Source organism: Chaetura pelagica, unplaced genomic scaffold (genome assembly GCF_000747805.2).
Source record: "Chaetura pelagica isolate M959 unplaced genomic scaffold, ChaPel_1.0 scaffold132, whole genome shotgun sequence".
NCBI classification, from domain to species: Eukaryota; Metazoa; Chordata; class Aves; order Apodiformes; family Apodidae; genus Chaetura; species Chaetura pelagica.
The window spans coordinates 1,829,518-1,849,323 of NW_009952709.1; the positions used below are offsets into that span (position 1 = coordinate 1,829,518).

The window sequence follows — 19,806 nt, forward strand, 5'->3', positions numbered from 1 at the left end:
GAGGAGATGGAGAGGAGAAGGGAGAGGAGATGGAGAGGAGAAGGGAGAGGAGATGGAGAGGAGAAGGGAGAGGAGATGGAGAGGAGAAGGGAGAGGAGATGGAGAGGAGAAGGGAGAGGAGAAGGGAGAGAGGAGATGGAGAAGGGTGAGGAGGGAGATGGAGAAGGGTGAGGAGATGGAGGAGCTGGTCCCCCTTGTGCTAAGCTGTCTTCCTCACCCTGGCCAGTGCCTAGAGGACATGAGGTGTAGAATTTAAAATGAGCTGCAAAGAAAGAGGGAGAAAGAGAGAAAACCAGTGGCTGCAGACTCTGTATGGAGACCTTGAGTGACTTAAAGAGGTTTTGTAGCTGGGTGGCCTTGTTCTCCTCTGTCACTTGGAAAGTGTCTCTGCCCAGCCAGCTCCTGGGTGCCACTGTGATGTTTTCCTTCTGGGTTCCCTGGGTGAGGTTTGAATCCAGCTGGCATGTCCCTGCTGTGTGGAGTGGCTGTCAGAGGGGGTTGCAGGAATTCAGGGACAATCAGCTGATTGCAGGGTCTGTCTTTCTTCCAGGGCGAGGTGGTTGGGGTAGGGACCTTCATTCCTGGCTGTGGGTTTCTTTTCATTTCACAAAGCTGGGGTTTCTGCCTTGAGGCCTCAGAGCAAACCTGGGCAACCAAGCCCTGAGCCAAAAGAACAACTGCACAATTTGTTCCTGTTGTCTGCTGATAACTGTGAGGTTTTGCACTGGTTTGGGAGGAGAGAAAGGCACAGGAGTGTCTGAGCAAGTCTTTAGAAAACTAAACTTCCTTGGAGCAAAACCTGTTTCTGGTGGGTCTTTCAAAGGAGGAGATCAAGGCTCCTGCCCAGGGTGGGCAGTTTGCTGAGCTCTTATTAAGGGATTCATTTTATAGAGCCTTGCTTGTGGTTTTCCTCTCCAAATGAGTGGACTTTTGGGAATCCTAGACCTTCTGCTGTAAAAGTGCTGTTAATTTTCCTTCCACAGCTCTGCTGGTTTTAATTGTAACCTCCCACGTCAGCTGTAACAACCCAGATGTTGACTGTATATATTATTTCATTTGCTGCTGGTCTGTGTCAGGGTTGGGCTGGGGTAGAGTTTTGGTTGCTGGGAGGACTTTAAATCTAGATGAGATGGGGTTTTTTTTCCAATTTCAGCCACAGCTGTTGGTCCTTAAGTAGGAATCAAGCTGGAGATCTCCTGTGGCATGTTCTTTGTAGAACACCAGATCACAGTGGTGGGTTTTTTTCTGGCTTGAAAAGGCAACAAATAGGAGCAGATCCCATGCTCAGGGATCCTGTACCTTTTGATGGATGTTGATTGAGTAAAAGTGACCCAAAATTAAATGAAAGCAGCCAAAGTTCTGTGCCTCACTCCAGGCATGCTGGCTTTAAAGGGCCGGGCTTAGAAGTCATATCTTTGGTTCTTGGGGTTTATTGATAGAGATTTTGTATTTTTCTGTCTCAAATATATGAGGCAGTCATGGTTCTAGGTGGGCAAGGTGTGACTGTGCCCCAGAAGCACTACTGGTGTTACTGGGGCAGCTGGTCACTGCTCTTTGGAAGAGCCAGGCTGGTGAGAAATCAAGTTGTACGGCTGCTAAAATACTTTGGGTCTGTTTAACATCACGTGCAGCAATAGAGGGGGGGGGTGTCACCTGCATCCAGGAGTGGGAGATGGTAAATCAGGTTGGAAGGGAATTCTGGAGATGATAAAGTGCAGCCCTGCTTGAAGCAGGTCCATCTAGATCCAGGCCACTGAAAGGGCCACGTAGAAGTGACCACTGCTGAGTGACCATTTCCCTGCACAGGCAGGAGTGGCATTTCCAGAACTGTTCCTTTGTGTCTAGGCTCTTGTTTCTGCTCTGTCCCATCTGGTTTAGTTTAAACTGGGTCTTGAGCTTTGGAAATAAGTGTCTGGGGCAACGTCAGCAACTGCAGCTTTCTCTTCTGAAGTCCAAGGCACCAACTGATATTGAAGGGGCAAGGGAAGGGAGACAGGGCTGACAGACTCCAGGGGGTCCCAGGGGACAGAGGGAGCTCCAAGCCCAGTTGATGTGGGAATTGCAACTCCCAATGCAGCATTTCATTCCCACAAAGGAGGGAGGAGGAGAGGGGGATCACGGACAGCTGGAGGCTGATCCTAAACCAGGGGGTTGCAGCTCTCAGAGGCACAAAGGTGATGCAGGAAGGAGCATCCCAGGCTGTCCCAGCTGCCTTAGCATCTTGAGCTGCTCTGTCTCCTCCCCAGTCCTTTATTCCAGCTGAGGGACTTTGCTGCTTCCTGCCTTTCCTGAGCCAAACATGTGCAAACGTGACCATGAATCCCACCCTGGTTGGTTTTTCCCTTGCACAGGCTGGTATTTCCCCCCAGCTGCTTCTCCCCCTGCACGGCCCCTCCACAAAGAACAGACTCAGGCATTGCTTGTGACCTTGACCTCTGAACTTCTCCTCCCAAAATGTGGAGCATCTGGCAGTGCTGCCTGGCTGCTGGTGGGGCTGGTGGAGCTGCAGGGATGTGACATGGGCTGGGCCTTGGTTCCCTTTCCCTGATCACCCCTTTGGGATGTGTTTGCTCTGAAGCCTTGGGGTGGTGCCTGCTCCTGGTGTGGCAGCTGGTGGTGGGGACACCCTGCCTCAAAAAGTGACCCCTGGGAAGGTGGGGTAGCCTGAGCATCTGTTCTCCTTCCATGTTGCTCAGGAAAGTCTTCCTCCAGAGAAAGGGTTTGGTGGCTGCGTTGGGAGTGATGGAGCGTTTGATGGGCACAGGACAAGGAGTGATCCAGAGTGACTCCAGTCTGTGAAGAGTGAGCCAGGTTTCCTCTTGGAGCCTGTGTGTTCCTGGCTGGGAGCTCAATGGAAGCTCTTTATAGGGGCCATTTTCAAGAAGGAACCAGCTGGTTCTTGTTATATGTCTATTCTGCTCTGGTGAGACACCCCCCCCACCCTGCAGGGCTGGGTCTGGTTCTGGGGTCCCCAACACAAGAAGGACATGGAGCTCCTGGAGAGAGTCCAGAGGAGGGCATGGAGATGATCTGAGGGCTGGAGCAGCTCTGCTCTGGAGCCAGGCTGGGAGAGTTGGGGTGTTCAGCCTGGAGAAGAGAAGGCTCCAGGGAGACCTTAGAGCAGCTTCCAGTGCCTGAAGGGGCTCCAGGAAAGCTGGGGAGGGACTTGGGACAAGGGCAGGGAGGGATGGGATGACGAGGATGGATTAAAAGTGGAAGAGGGGAGACTGAGGTGAGACATGAGGAAGAAATTCTTTGGTGTGAGGGTGGTGAGAGCCTGGCCCAGGTTGCCCAGGGAAGCTGTGGCTGCCCCATCCCTGGCAGTGTTGAAGGGCAGGTTGGATGGGGCTTGGAGCAGCCTGGGCTGGTGGGAGGTGTCCCTGCCCATGCAGGGCAGGCAGAGCTAGATGATCTTATGGTCACTTCCAACCCAAACCATCCTGTGGTTCTATGATTTGCTCCTGACTTGTGAACCCTAAAGGCCAGAGGCTGCTCCCTGGTCCCTCCTGAAGGGCTGTGGCTCCTGGCTGGTGCAGCAGGAGCTCTGGGTTGTTGGTGTGTGCTGCTCTGGGACAGCAGCACCCACACCTCCCCCAGGCCTGAGGGTAACTCATCCTCCTTTGCTCAGACCTGGCTGCAGCACCCAGGTGCCTGCCTGCCTGGTCCTACCATGAGGAGCCCCATCCCAGGCTCAGCTTCCCCCAGGCTTTCTCCACCCAGAGAGATGCAAGAAAACGACCCCTGCTCCTTCTCACAGCTCACAGCTGCCTTTCCCCTGCTTTCATCTCCCCAAATGTGTTTTTGTTTCATTTTTATCTTCCTTTCAGGCTTTTACTGGAATCCCCACAGGGCTGGGGTCGAGGGGGTAGGGGGATGCTGATTGGAAACAGAATAGGGCTGGAAGTAACTGAGATAAATGAGCTGATAAAGCAGCCAGAGCCTGGGTGATGTGCAGGACCAGCCCCACCTCCTCCTCCCTGCTTGGAGAGAGCTTGAGCCAACCAGAAGCCACTCTTATTAATCTCCCTTTTGTGTTTCTTTTTTAATTTTTTGCCTTCTTTCTTAACACCAGTGCACAACCAGGACTGCAGGGAGCAGGGGTGAATGCAGCTCAAGCAGCCTGAAGACCCCTCTTAGTGAGGTCTTCTTGGTCCATCACTGCTGCCTGTCCAGGAGAGGTGGCTGCCAGGCAGAAGGGATGAGCAGCAAGGTTTCCCACAGCATCAAGGGATCTGTGCTGCTCTGCTCGAGTACATAAGTGAATTTTCCTTCTCATCTCAAACCTGAAAATGTGTAGGAGAGTAGTTTGTGTTTTTTGAAACATGAAACATCACCAGATGCCACCCCAAAGGCAGCAGAAGAGCTGCTTGCTCAGCACCTGGTGACACCTCCGGGGGGTGGTTGCTGTTGGCTTGGAAGTGATACCCTGGCTTTGTTACCTTCTGCAGCTGAGCAGAGCAAAGCTTCACCTGTAGCTCTCAAGGACCCTCGAGCCCCAGCCAGGGTTTCTCTAGAGCTCCTTGGACAACTTGCTGCCCATGGTGTGGGGCTCCCCAGACTTTGGCCAGGCTGGGCAGTTGTGTCTCCTTCCCCCTGCTCTTCCTCTTTGGTTTTTCTGTAGAAAATCACCTTCCCATGGCTCCCTCTCCAGGAGGGGCAGAGCTGCCCAACACTGGCTGGTCCCTGCTCTTCTGACAGCCCAGCTCCTGGTGGTTCTGATGGTGGTCATGGCTGTACCCACCAGGTACAGTGAGGACTGGAGGGCAGGCTCTTGAAATGGAGAAATCAAATATTTTGGGGAGAAGAGGTATCTGACTTTGTCCCTCTCCTCAAGGCAGTGTCCTGGCCTCCAGGACATCACTGAATCTGATGACTCCAACCCAATTTGTCCCCCAGTTAGTTTGGAGGAGCCCTGGGAGGGTTGTGCCCTTGGCCACCTGCACGTGGCTTGGGGGGTAAATCCAGCAGGTACTACTGGAGTTGGGCAGGAGCATCATGTTCTCTGCCCTTAGGAATTAGAGGTGTGGGGAGTGGGAGCAACCATCCCATGGTGTCTGCAGCACACCAGCCTCCAGGAGGATCTGTTGTTCTTCTGTGGAGTTGCTCCTTGTTGGGGATATTTTGGGGAGGAGCAGAGCTTTGCTTTGGTTGTCCATGATGAAGGAGCTTAGAAATGGGATGGGGAGAAGGTTTTTGTGCAAGATTGAAGCCTTGGTGGGATCCCCACCTCCCTTGGGCTGTTCTGGCTGCAAAGGCAGTGTTGTCAGGTGCTTTGGCTGCTTGTGCCTGTGGTGGGTGTCTGTCCTGGGGAGGTCTGGGCTGCTTCTGCACATGCCTGGGGAGAGCCAGTGGTGGAGCCAAGGGTTGCCTTTCTCGAGTCAACTGTGGGTGCTGGATGTTAACACTGACCCTCCCTGGCACCCCACAGGGGTGCTGTGCAGGTGTCCTGCCATCCCAGCTCCTCCACATGGTGCCTTGATAGATGTCCCAGTGTAGATGAGCTGCCCCGATCAGCCCTGTTCCAGCAACAAACCCTTTCCCTCCCTGCTCACCTTCCTCACCCTGCTCCCAGTTTACCCACAGAGGCTGGTCCATATTGCCTGAGACCTTGAGCTTTGCTGCTGCTGGCTCTGAGCTGCTGAAGATGACCATCCCTTCCTCAGCTTGGGAAGCCCAGAGCCTTTGGAAGGTCATTTCCAGGAACCATATCCAGCCCCTTCATCTGCCATTGGTTGCTGCTGTCTCACTTGCTGGCAGGAGCAGGTGGCAGGAATTGCTTCTCACAGGCTGGAATATTTCCACATATTGGAAAAAGAAACCTTGAAACCTCCCACCAGCAGGATTTCTCCCATTGTGATATTGGATATGGCTGAAAAAATGTCATTTCCTGGGGGGTTTGGAGCAGCATGTGATATGTTGTTTTGGTTTAGCAAACCCTTCTTACTCAGTCTGGGACGTGAGCTCATGGGTCTGGCTTTTCTGCTCCTTTTTCATCACTGCAGTGGTAAGAGGGCAGGAGTGTCACTCCCTCCAGTGAAGCTGGAGAGATACCAGTGTGTGTTACTGGTAAACCTCATGCTAGAGGAGTTCTAGTGTCTTCTAACACTAGAAGTGGGTGTCTATGAAGATGGTCATTTGGGTGGTTCTCTTGACCACTCCCAAGTGGGTTGAATTGGAGGTGGATTGGAGGTGGCCAAGAATTTGCCACAGAGGTTACCAGGCTGAGGCACTGGAACAGAAGATACATCAACAGAGGGTAAAAATACCCTGGGGGATGTTCTTCAGGTTGGCAAGCAGTGAAGTGGAGGGATGTTGGGCTCTGGGGTCTGCTAGGATGGACCTGGATGGACTTAGTGGAGCCTGAGGGGTGGATGGAACTGGGCTTGAGAAACTGGATCTGATCAGGTGAATAATTTGAAATTGGGAAGTGGGAGTGAAATTGAAAAGCATTCCACTAGTTGGGTTTCCTGTGTTTGGGGGCTCTGTAGGTGTTTGGCTTGGGTTTTGGCAAAGTCCTGGCATCTCAGGGTTTTAAGAAGGTTTCCCCCTCAGTCCCAGAGCAGCTGTGTCTGTGTCAGTTACCTGAAGCTTCACCTGCACTGAGTAAAAGAAAATAAGAAAGAGGCAACTCACCCACAAAGATGAAACTCTGCATTTCTAGCCTGATTCAAAATGACTCATTTGCCTTCTTTCCTTTTTTTTTTTCCAGTCCCTTTTCCAAACACCAGGACAGTTTTCTGTTTGACACCCATTTCTCTCCCGAAGTTTCGGTTCACCCTGAGACCTCCCCCACCCCACAGCCCATTTTCTCAGCATCCTCTGCTCCCAGAAGGGTTGCATCTCACACAAATGTGTTTTCCCCCCACTCAGAGGCAGCAAGAGGGATGAAGAGCAGATAATTTTAATTCCTTGCAAGGCAGATACATCCCTGCTGTTAAAACAAGACTTTGTCAACTCTGTGTCTGGGGCTCTTCCCCAACTCCTGGCCATGCAAGGGGGGGTGTCTGTGACCTCCTGCCTTTTTCAGCCCTCCTTGTCATTAATAATGAAGGCTTGAGAACTGGTAGTTTGGTGGGAGAAGATTTTTTTTTTCCCTGTGGATTCTTTGGCATATGAAACCCTGGTGTATCTCCCTGAGGGATTCTCTAGGTTGGTCATGGAGTGGAGAGAAAGGAAAACTTCATTTGAGCTGGGGTTGAGGGATGGTTAGTGGGTTAGATGCTCCAGCACTGCCTTAGATGTAGAAGATCCAGGAGTAGGTATGAACTTTGGGCAGAGTGCTTTGACAGGGAGCAAGAGAATTTTGAACCTGGGGGAGAAAATAAGGGTGGAGATCTCCACATCCAGGGATGGGCTTTTGTACAAAGGCTGATTGTTGGAGAGGTTGACCCACGCCCGTGTGCTGGCCTTGGGACCTCCCCCATAAGTGAAGTTACAGGAAGCTTCTTCAGTCCCAGGGGAGTGTCTGTGCCCATTCTTACCCAAACTCACTGCTCTGCCCATGATCCAGCTTGGTGAGCTGGGGCTCAGCTTGGGATGTGGTGGTTGAAGGTCCCTCCTGTTGGTGGCATCTCCAGCAACAGTTTGAGGTTTGACAGCTTCTCTCCACATGAAGGAAATCCTCACTTATATTTATTTGCCCAGAGCTTCCTGAGTTGCTGTTCAAGCATTATAGGCTGAGCCTGACCCATGAGGCTTTGGTGAAATGGGACTTTACAAGAAGAGGACACTTGGGGGTCCCAGGGCCCCCTGAGGTGACCCCAGTGCTGGGGGAGGCAGGGACACGTGGCACCCAGCAGCTTGTGATGGAACCTGAAGGCTCACGGGCACCCAAAGGTACTTGAGGTGTAAAAAAAAAGAGGTGAAGGGGGAGAGGTGGGAGGTGAGTAGCTCTGTGAAACACCAAGTGTACAGAACTTGGAGCATTCAGGAGTTGAGTGAAGGTTGAAACCGCAGCAATTCAATCGTTTGTGCAGGAAACTTGGCAGCTGGGAGTGTGGAATGAATCACAACTGTGCACATGTTTTGCCTGAGGTGAAAACTGGAGTACTTTTTGGCTGTGAAATGTCAGCTTGTTAGTCTGAGAAACACTCCTGCTTCATTTTTTTCCTTGATTCCTGTGAGCTGTGTTGGAAGCTGGGCCAAGCTGCTGGTGCCCTGCTCTGCCCCAGCCTGGGCTTCTCTGGGTACCTGAGGCTCTTTGGCTTCTTTTTCTCTCCCCTTCCTGCCCCATTTCTGCAGATGCCCAGGGACAGACAATGTGAGGTGGCTAGACACAACCTCCAGAACGTTGTTCCCAACCCCAGCCTGAGCACTGACCCTTGCAACACCAGCTTGTGTCAAAGCAGGGGAAGCAGAACCCTGCAAAGTGCTGTGTAACAAAACACTGCAGAGATGCAAAGGAACCAGTGGTGATGGTTTTAAACTGGAAGACAGCAGGTCTAGGTGAGTCTTTTGGAAGAAATTCTGTAGTATAAAGTGGTGAGACCCTGGCCCAGGTTGCCCAGGGAAGCTGTGGCTGCCCCATCCCTGGCAGTGTTGAAGGGCAGGTTGGATGGGGCTTGGAGCAGCCTGGGCTGGTGGGAGGTGTCCCTGCCCATGCAGGGGGTTGGAATAAGATGATCTTTAAGGTCAATCCAGACTTGGATCCTGTCATTCCATGATTCCCTGAGCTTTGATGGGTTTGGACAGAGGTTAGAGGTTTGCCAGACACTTGTGCAATAGGGAGGCTCCTGCATCAGACCACAAGCTTTTGAGAACAACAGACAGGAGGTGCATTTCCCTGCCAGCAGTCGGGATTTTGAGTCTCCAACAAGCTCCTGTGAAGCATCCCCAGTCCCTCCACTGCTGGGCAGGACTGGAGGAGCCTGGCAGGCAGCAGACTGTGCCCAGGAGCCTGGCCAAAGCTGGGGCCCTGGCTGTCTGCCTGCCAGGCTTGGCACAGCATGGGAACATGTCTCTGGCAGCTTTTTGTCTGGCCCCATGTGTCCCCTGTGTGTCCCTTGGCTTTTGCCCTCAAGCTGTCTTCCCTGAGTGCCAGCTCCTCTCCAAAGCCAGGGCTGCTGAGCCTCCAGCTTCATGGATGCAACTGTTGTGTTTGCCCTGTGTTTGGATTATTCTGGGGGGGTGGTTCCAAAGTTTTCTCTGCAGACTGGTGTGCTGGAAACCCAGCTTTAGATGTGAAAGCAGGTCTCCTACTCCTGCCCTGGGAGGGGTTTCTAGCTGGGGCACCTTTGTGAGCACTGCAGCCCTGTGTTCACCTCACAGGAGCTTCTTGCCAAGTCTCTGCTTTTTGCAGCCCTTGTCACCCTGGGATGTGTCAATTCATGTGAATTAAAACAGACCAGGGGGGCTTTGCCAGCTCAGTGTGTGTGCCCACGATGGGGCTGGAGGAGCAGCAGCAAGAGCTGCCAGTGCCTGCCCAGCTCCAGGCCAGGGGCACAGCAGCAGCTCCTGGGTAGGACCTTGCCCACCCCCTTGCCCACCCTCTTGCAGGGCTGTGATAAGAAGGGATGTCCTAAGCCAGCCAGAGGGGGTGAGCTCAGCCAGCCCCCTGCAGCTGCATGGGAGCCTGAGGGAAGCCATGGGTGCTTATCAAGCTTGGAAAATTCAGCTTCCCCCATCCTGTTAGTCTGCTGGGCCACTGCAGAGGGGCTGATAAAACATGTTTGTCATGAATGCACTGAGATGCAGCAGAGGGAGAGGGCTGTGGTTGCCAGGGCTTGATGTGAGGAGCAGAGCAGGCAGCTCTGCCAGGTCCTGGCCAGCACAGGGACAGGGGAGCTTTGCTTTCTGGACCTCTCTGCTGGTGTGAAGGTTGTCCTGCCTACACCTCTCTAGTTCTGCCAAAGCTTCCTGACCCCTGGGTCTGCCAGCAGCAGAGTTTGGGAGGGGAAAATCAGCCAGGTGAGGGAGAAGTCACTCTCATTTTTTTTGTCTGCAATGACAAAAATAGCAGTCAGTTTGGTCAGTGGGTTGTGGGACTGCTGGGGTAAAAACTGTAGCATTTCTTGTTTTAGCTGAGGTGTCAGAGATCCCTGCTTGGCACATGAAGCCTCAGGGGAGCAGGGAGGGTGGGCACAGGCAAGAGGTCCCAGGGCAAGCTGGCACAATTCCCTGGTCCTTCCCTTTGGCTGGGATGGGCACATGCACACCCGAGGTATCTCAACACGTGTGGCCTCACGGTGCCTCCCAACTTCTGCTGTGCTTCATTTCTGCACCTGCATTAAAGGAAAATCAATTTCCCCATGATCGTGTGCAAATGGAGAAGAAAACCTGAGTAACACACTGAATCATCAGGGCTGAGCCTCAGGAGATTGGCTGGAGCAGAGCAGGCTGTGAAGCAGCATCTCTTTGGATGTGTTGTGGTCAGTTGTCACTTTTCCTGGGGATCTGGGTGACATGTGGGCACTGGGCACAAGCCCTGCTCCCACAGGGCTGGGGTGTGGATGCCCATTGGCCCCCAGGGCTCAGTTAAACTCAGGCTCCTTTTTACACAAGATGGGCAGACCTGCTGCTGCTCCCTCCAGCTGTGACCACTGCCCAAACCCACAGAATCACAGGTTGGAAAGACCTCTAAGCTCACTGCATCCAACCACCACCACCACAACCTCATCCTCTCCTTGCAGGACTTGTTCTCCAGCCCTTGCTCCAGCTTGGTTGCCCTTCTCTGAACTCACTCAAGCAGCTCAGTGTCCTTCCTGCAGTGAGGGGCCCAGAACTGAACCCAGCACTCAAGGTGCAGCCCCATCAGTGGGCATGTTCCCCTCCCTTTACTTGCTGGCCACGCTATTCCTGATACAAGCCAAGATGCTCTTGGCCTTCTTGGCCACCTGGGCAAACCCCTGGCTCATATCCAGCAGGGTGTTGACCAGCATCCCCAGGTCCTTTTCTGCTTTCTAGCCACTCTTCCCCAAGCCTGTAGTGTTGCCTGGGGTGGTTGTGCCCAAAAATGCAGTCCCTGCTCCCAGGTGCTGCTGTCCCACCCACTGGGGCAGCTCTGGGGTTTGAACATCAGGTCCCCGGGGTCAGAAAACACAAAGGACCTTTCAGTGCTTCACTGCTGCTGCTTTCCCCAAGGGGTTTTGATACTTTGATTATAACTTGGAAAGCAAGAGCAGCAGGGATCCTGAGCCAACATGTGCTTCTTGGCGGGGTGACAGATGCTGCTGGCACTTGATGAGACTCCTCCTGGTTGCCTTTCACCAGTGACTAACACCTGGGTGTATCCCCTTAGATCTGCCTTGCCTTGCACATCTCCACTGACATCAGGTTTAAGCTTCAGTTTTTCAGCCTTGGACGATTATACAAGTACAGTTTAACATCATTAAACCAAATGAACCAGTTCATTGCTAATGGGAGGAGCAGGAGCAGGGGAGTTTGGTGGGAGGGTTTGGTGTTGGGGTGCACCAAGCATTTATTTGCAGAAATGAGAGGAATTCCCAGGTAGGGCTCCCTGGACATATTTTTATTTTCTCAGCCTGTAATCTCTCCCAGATGTCTGTGTCTGCAGCAGGAGATAATGCTAACCCCACCATTTCCCTTGTTACTCCAGACACTTTCAACGTGGTTGAAATAATAGCTGGGGCTGAACCTCTGCCAGACTTTAAAATAGCTCCTGTAAGACAATGGGAGGGAGATTAAGCTGGAGAAACATTTGTGCAGCTCAGCCTGTAATGGGGAAGAAAGGGACCGAGGTATTTCAAAAGCAGATTATTTCCCATCAAACTGCTGCTTCATTCCAAACCTCTGACATGGTGTTTCCTTTTGTAAGAAATCTTTCTGCCTCTACCTCTTTGTTTCACTTTGGTACCTTCTGGTGTGTATTTAGCTGATCCTCCTCTTGTCATTTGGTGCAGAAAGGGGAGTTTGGAGCTAAATCAAATCCTTCCACCCCTTTCCTTTCCCAAGCCAGCCAAGGGGCTGCCTGGGTGCTGCTGTGCTGCCCCTTCCTTCCCTACCCCCCCAGCCTGGTGCTGGGATTTTAAAGATGCATCCCATTCTGCCTTGGGGGTTAAAGCTTCACCAAAAAAAATCAGGAAACATCAAAAGGGAGAGAAAGCAAGGTCTGTTCCTGCTCTTTTCCTCTCCTCTCCTGGCTGGAGCCAGGGATGGGGGCTGGAGAGACTTCCTGGTAGTCCTGACCTTGAAGTCTGTCGGGTTTGCTGGAGTGTGTCCAGGGAAGGGCAAGGAAGGGGCTGGGGCACAAGTGTGAGCAGGAGCAGCTGAGGGAGCTGGGGGTGTCCAGCCTGGAGACAAGGAGCTGAGGGGAGACCTGCTGGCTCTGCAGCTGCTGAGAGGAGGTTGGATAGAGCGGGGTTGGTCTCTTCTCCCAAGGAACAAGTGATGGGACAAGAGGAAATGGCCTCAAGTTGTGCCAGGGGAGGTTTAGGTTGGATCTTGGGCACAATTCCTTCCCCAAAAGGGCTGTCAGGCCCTGCCCAGGCTGCCCAGGTGGAGTCCCCATCCCTGGAGGGGTTTCCAAGCCCTGGAGATGGTGCTGAGGGACATGGGGCAGTGGGGAATGGGTAGGGCTGGGGGAACAGTTGGACCTGATGATCTTAGATGTCTTATCCAACCAAACTTATTTCATGATTCTATGGTTTTAACTCCAGTTAAGTGGGAGCTTGGTGGGGTGTGTGTGTCCGTGCCCAGCAAGGTGTGTGTGCCCTCCACCTGCAGGAGAGGATGCTGAGAAGCCAGGCTACAAACCCTGGCTGTGCAGGGGCTGCCCCCTTGCTCCTTCCACCCAGGGGAGGTTTTCTCCATCACCCCTTCAGCACTTCTGTCCAGTGGTTTTGTGTGTATTTACCTGTGTACCATCTAACCCTATAAACCAGAACAACTGAGAGGGAGGCCCTTGGAAAGCTGGCAACAAGCCCCCAGAGTGTGATAGTTTGTAGAATTTGCTATTAATTTGCTTTGACAATGGAGCAATGAAAAGAAGCTTCTTTAATAATGACAGGGAGGGCCAATGTTTTGGGGATTTGTCCCCACTCAGTGTCACAGATGTTTCCCTAGTAAGTTTTTTAGTTGTTTTAAAAATTAATCCTGCAGAATCCTCTGTGTAGACCTCATTGTAGACCAATTAAAATCTGGTTTATGCTGATTCACTGTAATTCAGTAATTAAGTTTAATTGCTGTGAGGCAGACTTGAACAGATTGAAGAGTGGCTGTGTGGGGATTTGCACAGGTTTAAATGAAATCCATTTAAAATATCCCTCCAGCTAAATCTATTAAGCCCTGAATACAGACAAAACACCAGTTCCAGAGTGTTTGGCCTGAGTAAAACCTGAGTTTGAGCCCCATAGTGTTTGTTGTCTGTTCTTGGAGGGGACAGGAGGTGCATGCAGAGTAGGGAGAGGAGGAACTGGGGAGGACACATGGAAGAACAAGGGATTGGAGATAGACCAGGAGGTGTGTGGCTGGGGGTGAGGGGTGGGCAAAGTGTGGGACCCCAGAGCTTTTTCCTAGAGACCAGGAGCTTTGGGTTGAGGTCAACTCTCCTGGTTTTTCAGGAAGGAGGTTGTTGAGGAGCTCTGTGGGATCTCTCAGGACCTGTCTTGGGAAGGTTAGAAGTGGCTTCTTTTTAGTTTGTTTTTTTTTTTATTAAAAGAAGTCAAACCAAACAAACCCAAGTGAGGCCACCAAGTCCTGCAGACCAGTTGGCTGTTGGGAACTTTCTTCCCAGGCCTTCCCAGCTTCTCCTTCACAATGGTCTGCAGGCTCTGGTTCCTCAACCTTCAGGATACTGATTTGCTCCCTGTTTTCAAAGCCTTTCCCTGCCCATTCTCAGGCTGCCTCATGGCTTGGGCAGTTGGGATCTGCAGAAAGACCAGTGAGGATGAAATGCCCACCAAGGCCACTTCCCTGCTCCTGCAGCCACTCTGGTTTCATCATCCCTGTTTAGCTGATTTGGACTCTTTGCTTTCCTGCTCCCTTTGCTCCCAGAAGCTCTTTTGCAGCCTCTTTTCCTGTCCCTTGCCCTACTTTATCTTGGAGCCAGTGTATCCTTACTCGGGGTCATCCTCAGCTTCCAGCAGCCCTTTCTCCTCCCCAGGCTTTGTCCCCAGAAGCCCTGTCCTGGCAGAGCCCCCGTGCTGGGCCCACACAAAGGAGCCTGCAGATCTGCAGGATGAGCTTGAAAAGAAACCTGGGCTCTGACTTTTCCTGGCTAAACAATGTGTCCTTCTAGCTCTTTTCTTCTGAAAAGGTTTTGCTTCCCTGAGATTCTCTGTCCTCTCTGTGGGTGGGTGGTGGTTCCATTCACTCCTCCACTAATGGGCTTTTGCTTTTTTCTTCCTGCTTTGGCTTTGTCCTCTTCAGCTTGTAGCCACGGGGTCAAAACCAAATTATCTCTGCTCTCCAGAGCAGGGAGGCTGGGGTGGAAATCCTCTTGCATAACCACCTGATTGTGGGTCTGTCCCTGTGAGTTTAAACCTCATCTCGTGTGGTTGGTGGTGTTGCCCTTCCAAGGAAATGATTGGGTGGCAAGGGAAATGGGGACAGTGGGAGATGGTGGTGGTACAGGAGGTGACATGGATGGCTGCTGTGGATATTATTTACAGTACAAGCAATTCCAAGATAGAAAGAAGCAGGAAGAGCTGAGGGAGGGTTGATGTCCTGCAAACACAACTCTAACGAGGTGTCCTTCACCTTGTTCACCCAACGTGAAGAGTCATCAGACCAGTCCAACTATGAAGCTGTTATCTTGCAGCCCCTTGCTCCAGAAAAGGTCAGGGTCAACCTTCCAGCCCAAGAATGTCTCCCAAGAGGCAAAGGGTGGAAGAGCTGTGAGATGGCAGCAGGGGAGTGGAGAAGCATCAGTGTTCTGGGAGGGCTGTCTTGTCTGGAATGCTTGGCTCTGACTCCTGGCCATGCTAACGTGGTGGTGTCAGTGATGTGAGGTGCCAGGAAACCCTTGTCCCACTGTAAAGTCCCCTTTTTCCATCACTGAATGCAGGGAGCATTAAACTCCAGCTGTGATGTGCAAGGGTCTCTAATGCAGAGCTCCAAGTGCATGGCCTGTGGTCATGAGCAGACTCTGGCAGGAAGTACCAGGTTAGTCCTCTGGGTTTGTCCCCAGGGCTTGTCCAGCCCAGTTATTTCAGGTCCCAACCAGTGGTGCCATGTCCAGGGAAGGTGACTCAGCCTGACAGACCCTGTTAGGAGCTCTCCAATTAGGTTTTCTGTTGTTTGGTAGAATTCAGCTCCCTCTCCTTTCCCTCCTCTGGGGAGAACATAAAGCTGAGGATGTGCCCATGAGCCAGAGGAAAGCACAGATGGTCACTTCTTTATGTCTGCAACTTGGGGTGCTTCCCCAGGGAAGACATTCCTCTGGGATGCAGCCCCAGGGGTGGGGTGGCTGAGGACCACTACTGAACCCCAGCTGGTCCCTGAGAGCACTAATGGGCTTTAATGGTCCTGATGAGCCCCACCTGGAGCCTCCACCCACACCCTGGTCCCAGGAGGCCCATTTAAGCTCAGCCTGGTGCCCTCAGCCTTCCCAGAGCCATGATGTAGGGTGCTTGTCTCCAGCCCTGCTTCTGCCTTTGGCTCCTGGATGGACTGTGGACCTGTGCTGGATGTAGCTTGGCTCCTGGTGGGACCCCTGGGGTGTTCCCCACCCTCAGAACTGTGCCTGTTAGCAAGGAACTGCCCTCTCTTTGCTCCCTCAGCTTGCCAATCCTTGGGAGCAGCTGGCCCTTGGTGCTCCATGTCCCCTTCCCTTTCCCCAGCACTGGCTCATGCAAGAGGCCTTGAATTGCAACCACAACCCCTCTCTGCAAGGTTCCCTGTCAGCCTCACCTCCTCCTCAAAGGGTGGATTTACCTTTGGGGTGCTCCTCTGAGTCCTGACATTGTCCATGTTGTCCATGTTTCTTGTTTCTTCTCTTGTTCCTTGGGAATTTTAACTCCGTGTGGGGTCAAAAGACCCATGAGGGTGGGAAAACCCTGTATGGAAATGATGGAGCTTATGGTCTAATGTGGGTACCTTGTCAAGGTCCCCAACACCAAAGAGGATGGGGGCACGTGCAGACCCCTCTGCCCCCATTTCTCCTTCATCCTCAGGATGCTGGTGCTTTTTTTGTGCCTAATATTTGAGCTGGAGTTTGTTTATAACATCTCAGAGCCACAAGGCAAAGTCTTTCATCCCTCTTTCCATGTGTTTTTGTAACGACTTCATCCTGAAAAAGGGATGAGGGATTTATTTACTGTTCAATTTTGTTTACAAATGGAATAAACAAGTAGTCCTATTTTTTTAACTGACCATCCCTTAAGGTGCACTCCTGTGCACAGCTGAAGGCAGAGGAGGTCATGATGGCCCAGGGTACACCAATGATAAGCAAAAAATGCCTCTTCTCTTGCTGGGCTTTGCAAGGCTCTGCTGGTTTTCTCCTCCAGCCTGAGCTTAGGATTGCTGGGACATCTGCACCAAAACACAGCCAGGCTGTTTCTCTTGCTATGGTCTAGGAGACCTTCAAAGCAGAAACCTTCTGACATGACACCATGCACTGCAGTGGGTTCATGGGGTGGGATTCAACCTCTCCAGCAGCTTTTTCTGGCTGTTCCCCATTGCACTGGGTGTGCTCCCCACCCTGGGAAGGAGCATTTCTTCTCAGACATGCTTGGCACCCTGATGACAGCTGGGGGGGGAGTTTAACTTCAGCTGGGCAGGGTTTGACTTCAGCTGGGGCTGCCAGGTCCTTGGCTCTGGCTCTGCTTGGCTGGTTCTTGTCCTTGTTGAGGTTGGCCCGTGCACAAGCCTCCTGGAACAGGACTGCTTTGAGAAGATTCCTGTGCCACTTCAGGAGCCTGGAGGCAAGCTGGGTTTGGCAGCAGCTTTTGAACTCCAGGGATCTCCTTTCCAGCAGAGAAACAGCCATTCTGCAGGCTTTTGGCTTGAGGTTGAACAGGGAAGATGTTGGTCTGGCAGGTTGGCTGTGCCCCAGGGGCAGGCTGGGCTGGATTTCTGTAGGTGGGCAGAGAAGGACCCAAGTCTGGAGTCCAAAGCAAACACAGCTGGGCTGGGACCCCTGCTTCTGAGGTCCTGGGCAGCACTGTTTCCAGGGGGGAAGGCAGGACCATAGTGGGGGTGAAGGTTGCTCAGCCCTGCACCCTCTCTGCCTTGGTGCCTCTTTTAGCCACGTTCCTGGTGCCAAAGGCTTTTTGCACATTCATGGTGCCTGGGAATGTGCTCGTGCTGTGACCACGTGGGGATCTGGGGAAGAACCTGGTGAAGCCCAAAGTCCCCACAAATGGCCACATCTCCTGCAGGACCCTGTTCCCTCCTCTCCATCTCAGCACAGGGCTCTTCCCTTGCAGAGACTTCTGAGGAGGTTGTGGCAAGGCCTTGGTGTCTGCACTGGATCAAAGAAGCCTTCTGCTCAATTCACTTGTTATTTTCCAGAGCAGCAGAGCTTGATGGTGTGTCCATCTCCTGTCAGGCTGCAGCAGGACCCAGGCTGTTCATCTGCCCTCCAATAAACCTCCCACTTCATCAACAGTGGCAATTGGAGGGAGGGCAGAGGCTGGATCCCTCCCAGGTGACAGCAGATGCTAGTGCAGCCAGTGCTGGCAGAATTCCCACTGACAAATCATCAAGTGGGATTTTCCAGACCCTCCCAACAAAGGGGCTGTGTGCCCAGAGTGATCCAGACCCCTCCTGCAAGGCTGGGCTCATGGAGGGCTGTCCTGGGTCTATCCCCCATCCCCAACCCTTGCTGGGCAGTGTGGCAATAACCCTGTCACCTGCAGCATCTGGGGATGACAAGAAAGGAGGGACCTGCTTGTAGGTGTCTCAGTTGGGTAGAGCCAGGTGTCTGCAGTGGAGAGGAACAAGAAACCTCCTGGGTTTGAACCCATGTCTTTGTTGAGGTGTTTCTGTAGTTGGAGGAGTCTTTGGTCAAAGGCTGAGCTGGGAAAGGGAATCTCTCTGTTCTTCAGGAGAGTTAAAAGCTCCTCATGAGACTGAATTGATGCTGCTGCCAAGTAGCCCAGACCAGGGATTCTCACCCAGTCCAAACCATCTTGGTGTTGACAGCACAGTTATGGAAGTGGGACCTTCCCCCTCTGAGAAAGGGGGGTTGTGTGGGGCTGCTCTGTTTTGGGCAGAGGGGAGGTCAGGGCACCTGCCTTGGTGAGGGACACAGTCACTTCATCATGCTCCTTTGATTCTTTATTGAAATTGGGCAAACTTCAACAAGGAAGAGAAGGAAAGAGCTGAGGAGCATTTTCTGTATCCAGCTGATCCAGGACTTGTTTTTTAGGACATTTGTGTCCCAGGTTCTGCTTTGCAGTCTTGAGCATCCCCACTATATGGTCATAAATAGATGAGCACTGCTAAGGCAGAACTGGCCCTCCATGTGTTTGGGACACTGGCCTCAAAGCATGTGTTCTGCTTCAGAAATGTCACCTGGTTGCTTCTGAGGTTACCTGAATGTTTTGGTCCAAGTTACTGACATGATGAGTTGTTTTTATTTCCCCCAATGGCCTTCTCTTCTTCCTGTGGGTTTTGTCTGTTGTCTACAAGGAAGAACAATGAGAGCAGAGCCCTGTAGAGAAGCCATCTCAGCTTCTGAGCACCTATTTCTTCTCCCCCAATGCAGATGAAGTCAACTTACTGGACAGAATTACCTCCCAGGCACGGGACCTCAGCAACGTTTCCTTTGGCCATGACAACACCAACTGCAACACCCTAGAGGTTGGGCAATATGCCACCCTCACCATCCCAACCAGGGAGGCCTTTGGGGACAGGTAGGATGCCTTCAGGGGGATGGGGTTGAGGTGGTGGCAGCCCTAGAATAAGCAGGGACATCTCAGACTAAAACAGGTTGCTCAGAGCCCCATCAAGCCTGACCTTGAATCTCTCCAGGGATGGGGCCTCCACCATCTCTGAGCAACCTGGTCCAGTGACCCCACCAGCCTCTTATTAAAGAACTTTTTCCTAATGTCCAACCTAAATCTACCCTTTCTAGCTTAAAACCCTTGTCCTGTTGTTACATGATCTTGTGAACAGGTCTTTCCCAGCCTCCTTATAGGCCCCTTCAGGCACTGGAAGGTCTCTAGAAGGTCCCCCTGGAGCCTCCTCTTCTTCAGGCTGAACACCCCAACTCCCTCAGCCCCATAGGCATGTTCTGGGATGGCACCCAAGGGGGATGGATGCTCTTTGGTTATATGGGCAAAACTCTTCCTGAGAACCTGATCTTACAACTGGATAATTGTTTGCTCTTGATTTTTGTGTTATTTTTTTTTGTTCTCACCGAGGTCCTTCATGCTGTGACTTGTGAGCTTTGCCTGAGAAGGGCAGGGGATGGTGCCACAGCAGCTGCTGCAGGTGCCATCTGCTCTTTCTGCCAGGTTTGCAGATGAGCTGAGTGTGCTGATGAAGCTCAGGTACTCACTGAAGGAGGACACCAGCCTGGTGACCATCCTTAGCCACCGCAGCCACGTGCTCTTCCAGATCAGGATTAACCCCTATGCCTTGGTCTTTGTCACCACGAGGAGGAGACACTATGAGTAAGTTCAAGCTCAGGTGCTTTTATTTCTGCCTTTTTGTGCTTCCTTTTCTACTCCCAAGTCCAGAGGTGGAAGTTTCCCCACTATGGGCTTTGAGCAATGCTGCTCTGACCCCACCTCACCTGCATCAAGGTCGTGTCACCCCATCTGTACGGTGGAGCTGGTGGTGTCACTGCCCAGGTGTCACTGCCCAGGTGTCACTGCCCAGGTGGGTGCTGCCTAATCCCACTCTATCAAAATGATGCAGGTCTGAAAAGCAAAGCCATGAGCAAAAAGGCTCCAAAACCTG

General features: G+C 52.4%; 1 protein-coding gene across 1 annotated transcript in view; it reads left to right on the top strand.

Annotated features, from left to right (window-relative positions):
- Positions 1-19,806, top strand: part of COL27A1 (collagen, type XXVII, alpha 1) — a 96,050-nt gene that overhangs the window by 18,969 nt on the left and 57,275 nt on the right. The window contains exons 2-3 of the mRNA XM_009994350.1: positions 18,608-18,755; positions 19,359-19,517. Coding sequence (XP_009992652.1) covers positions 18,608-18,755; positions 19,359-19,517 — 307 coding nt within the window. The remainder of the gene's footprint in view (positions 1-18,607; positions 18,756-19,358; positions 19,518-19,806) is intronic.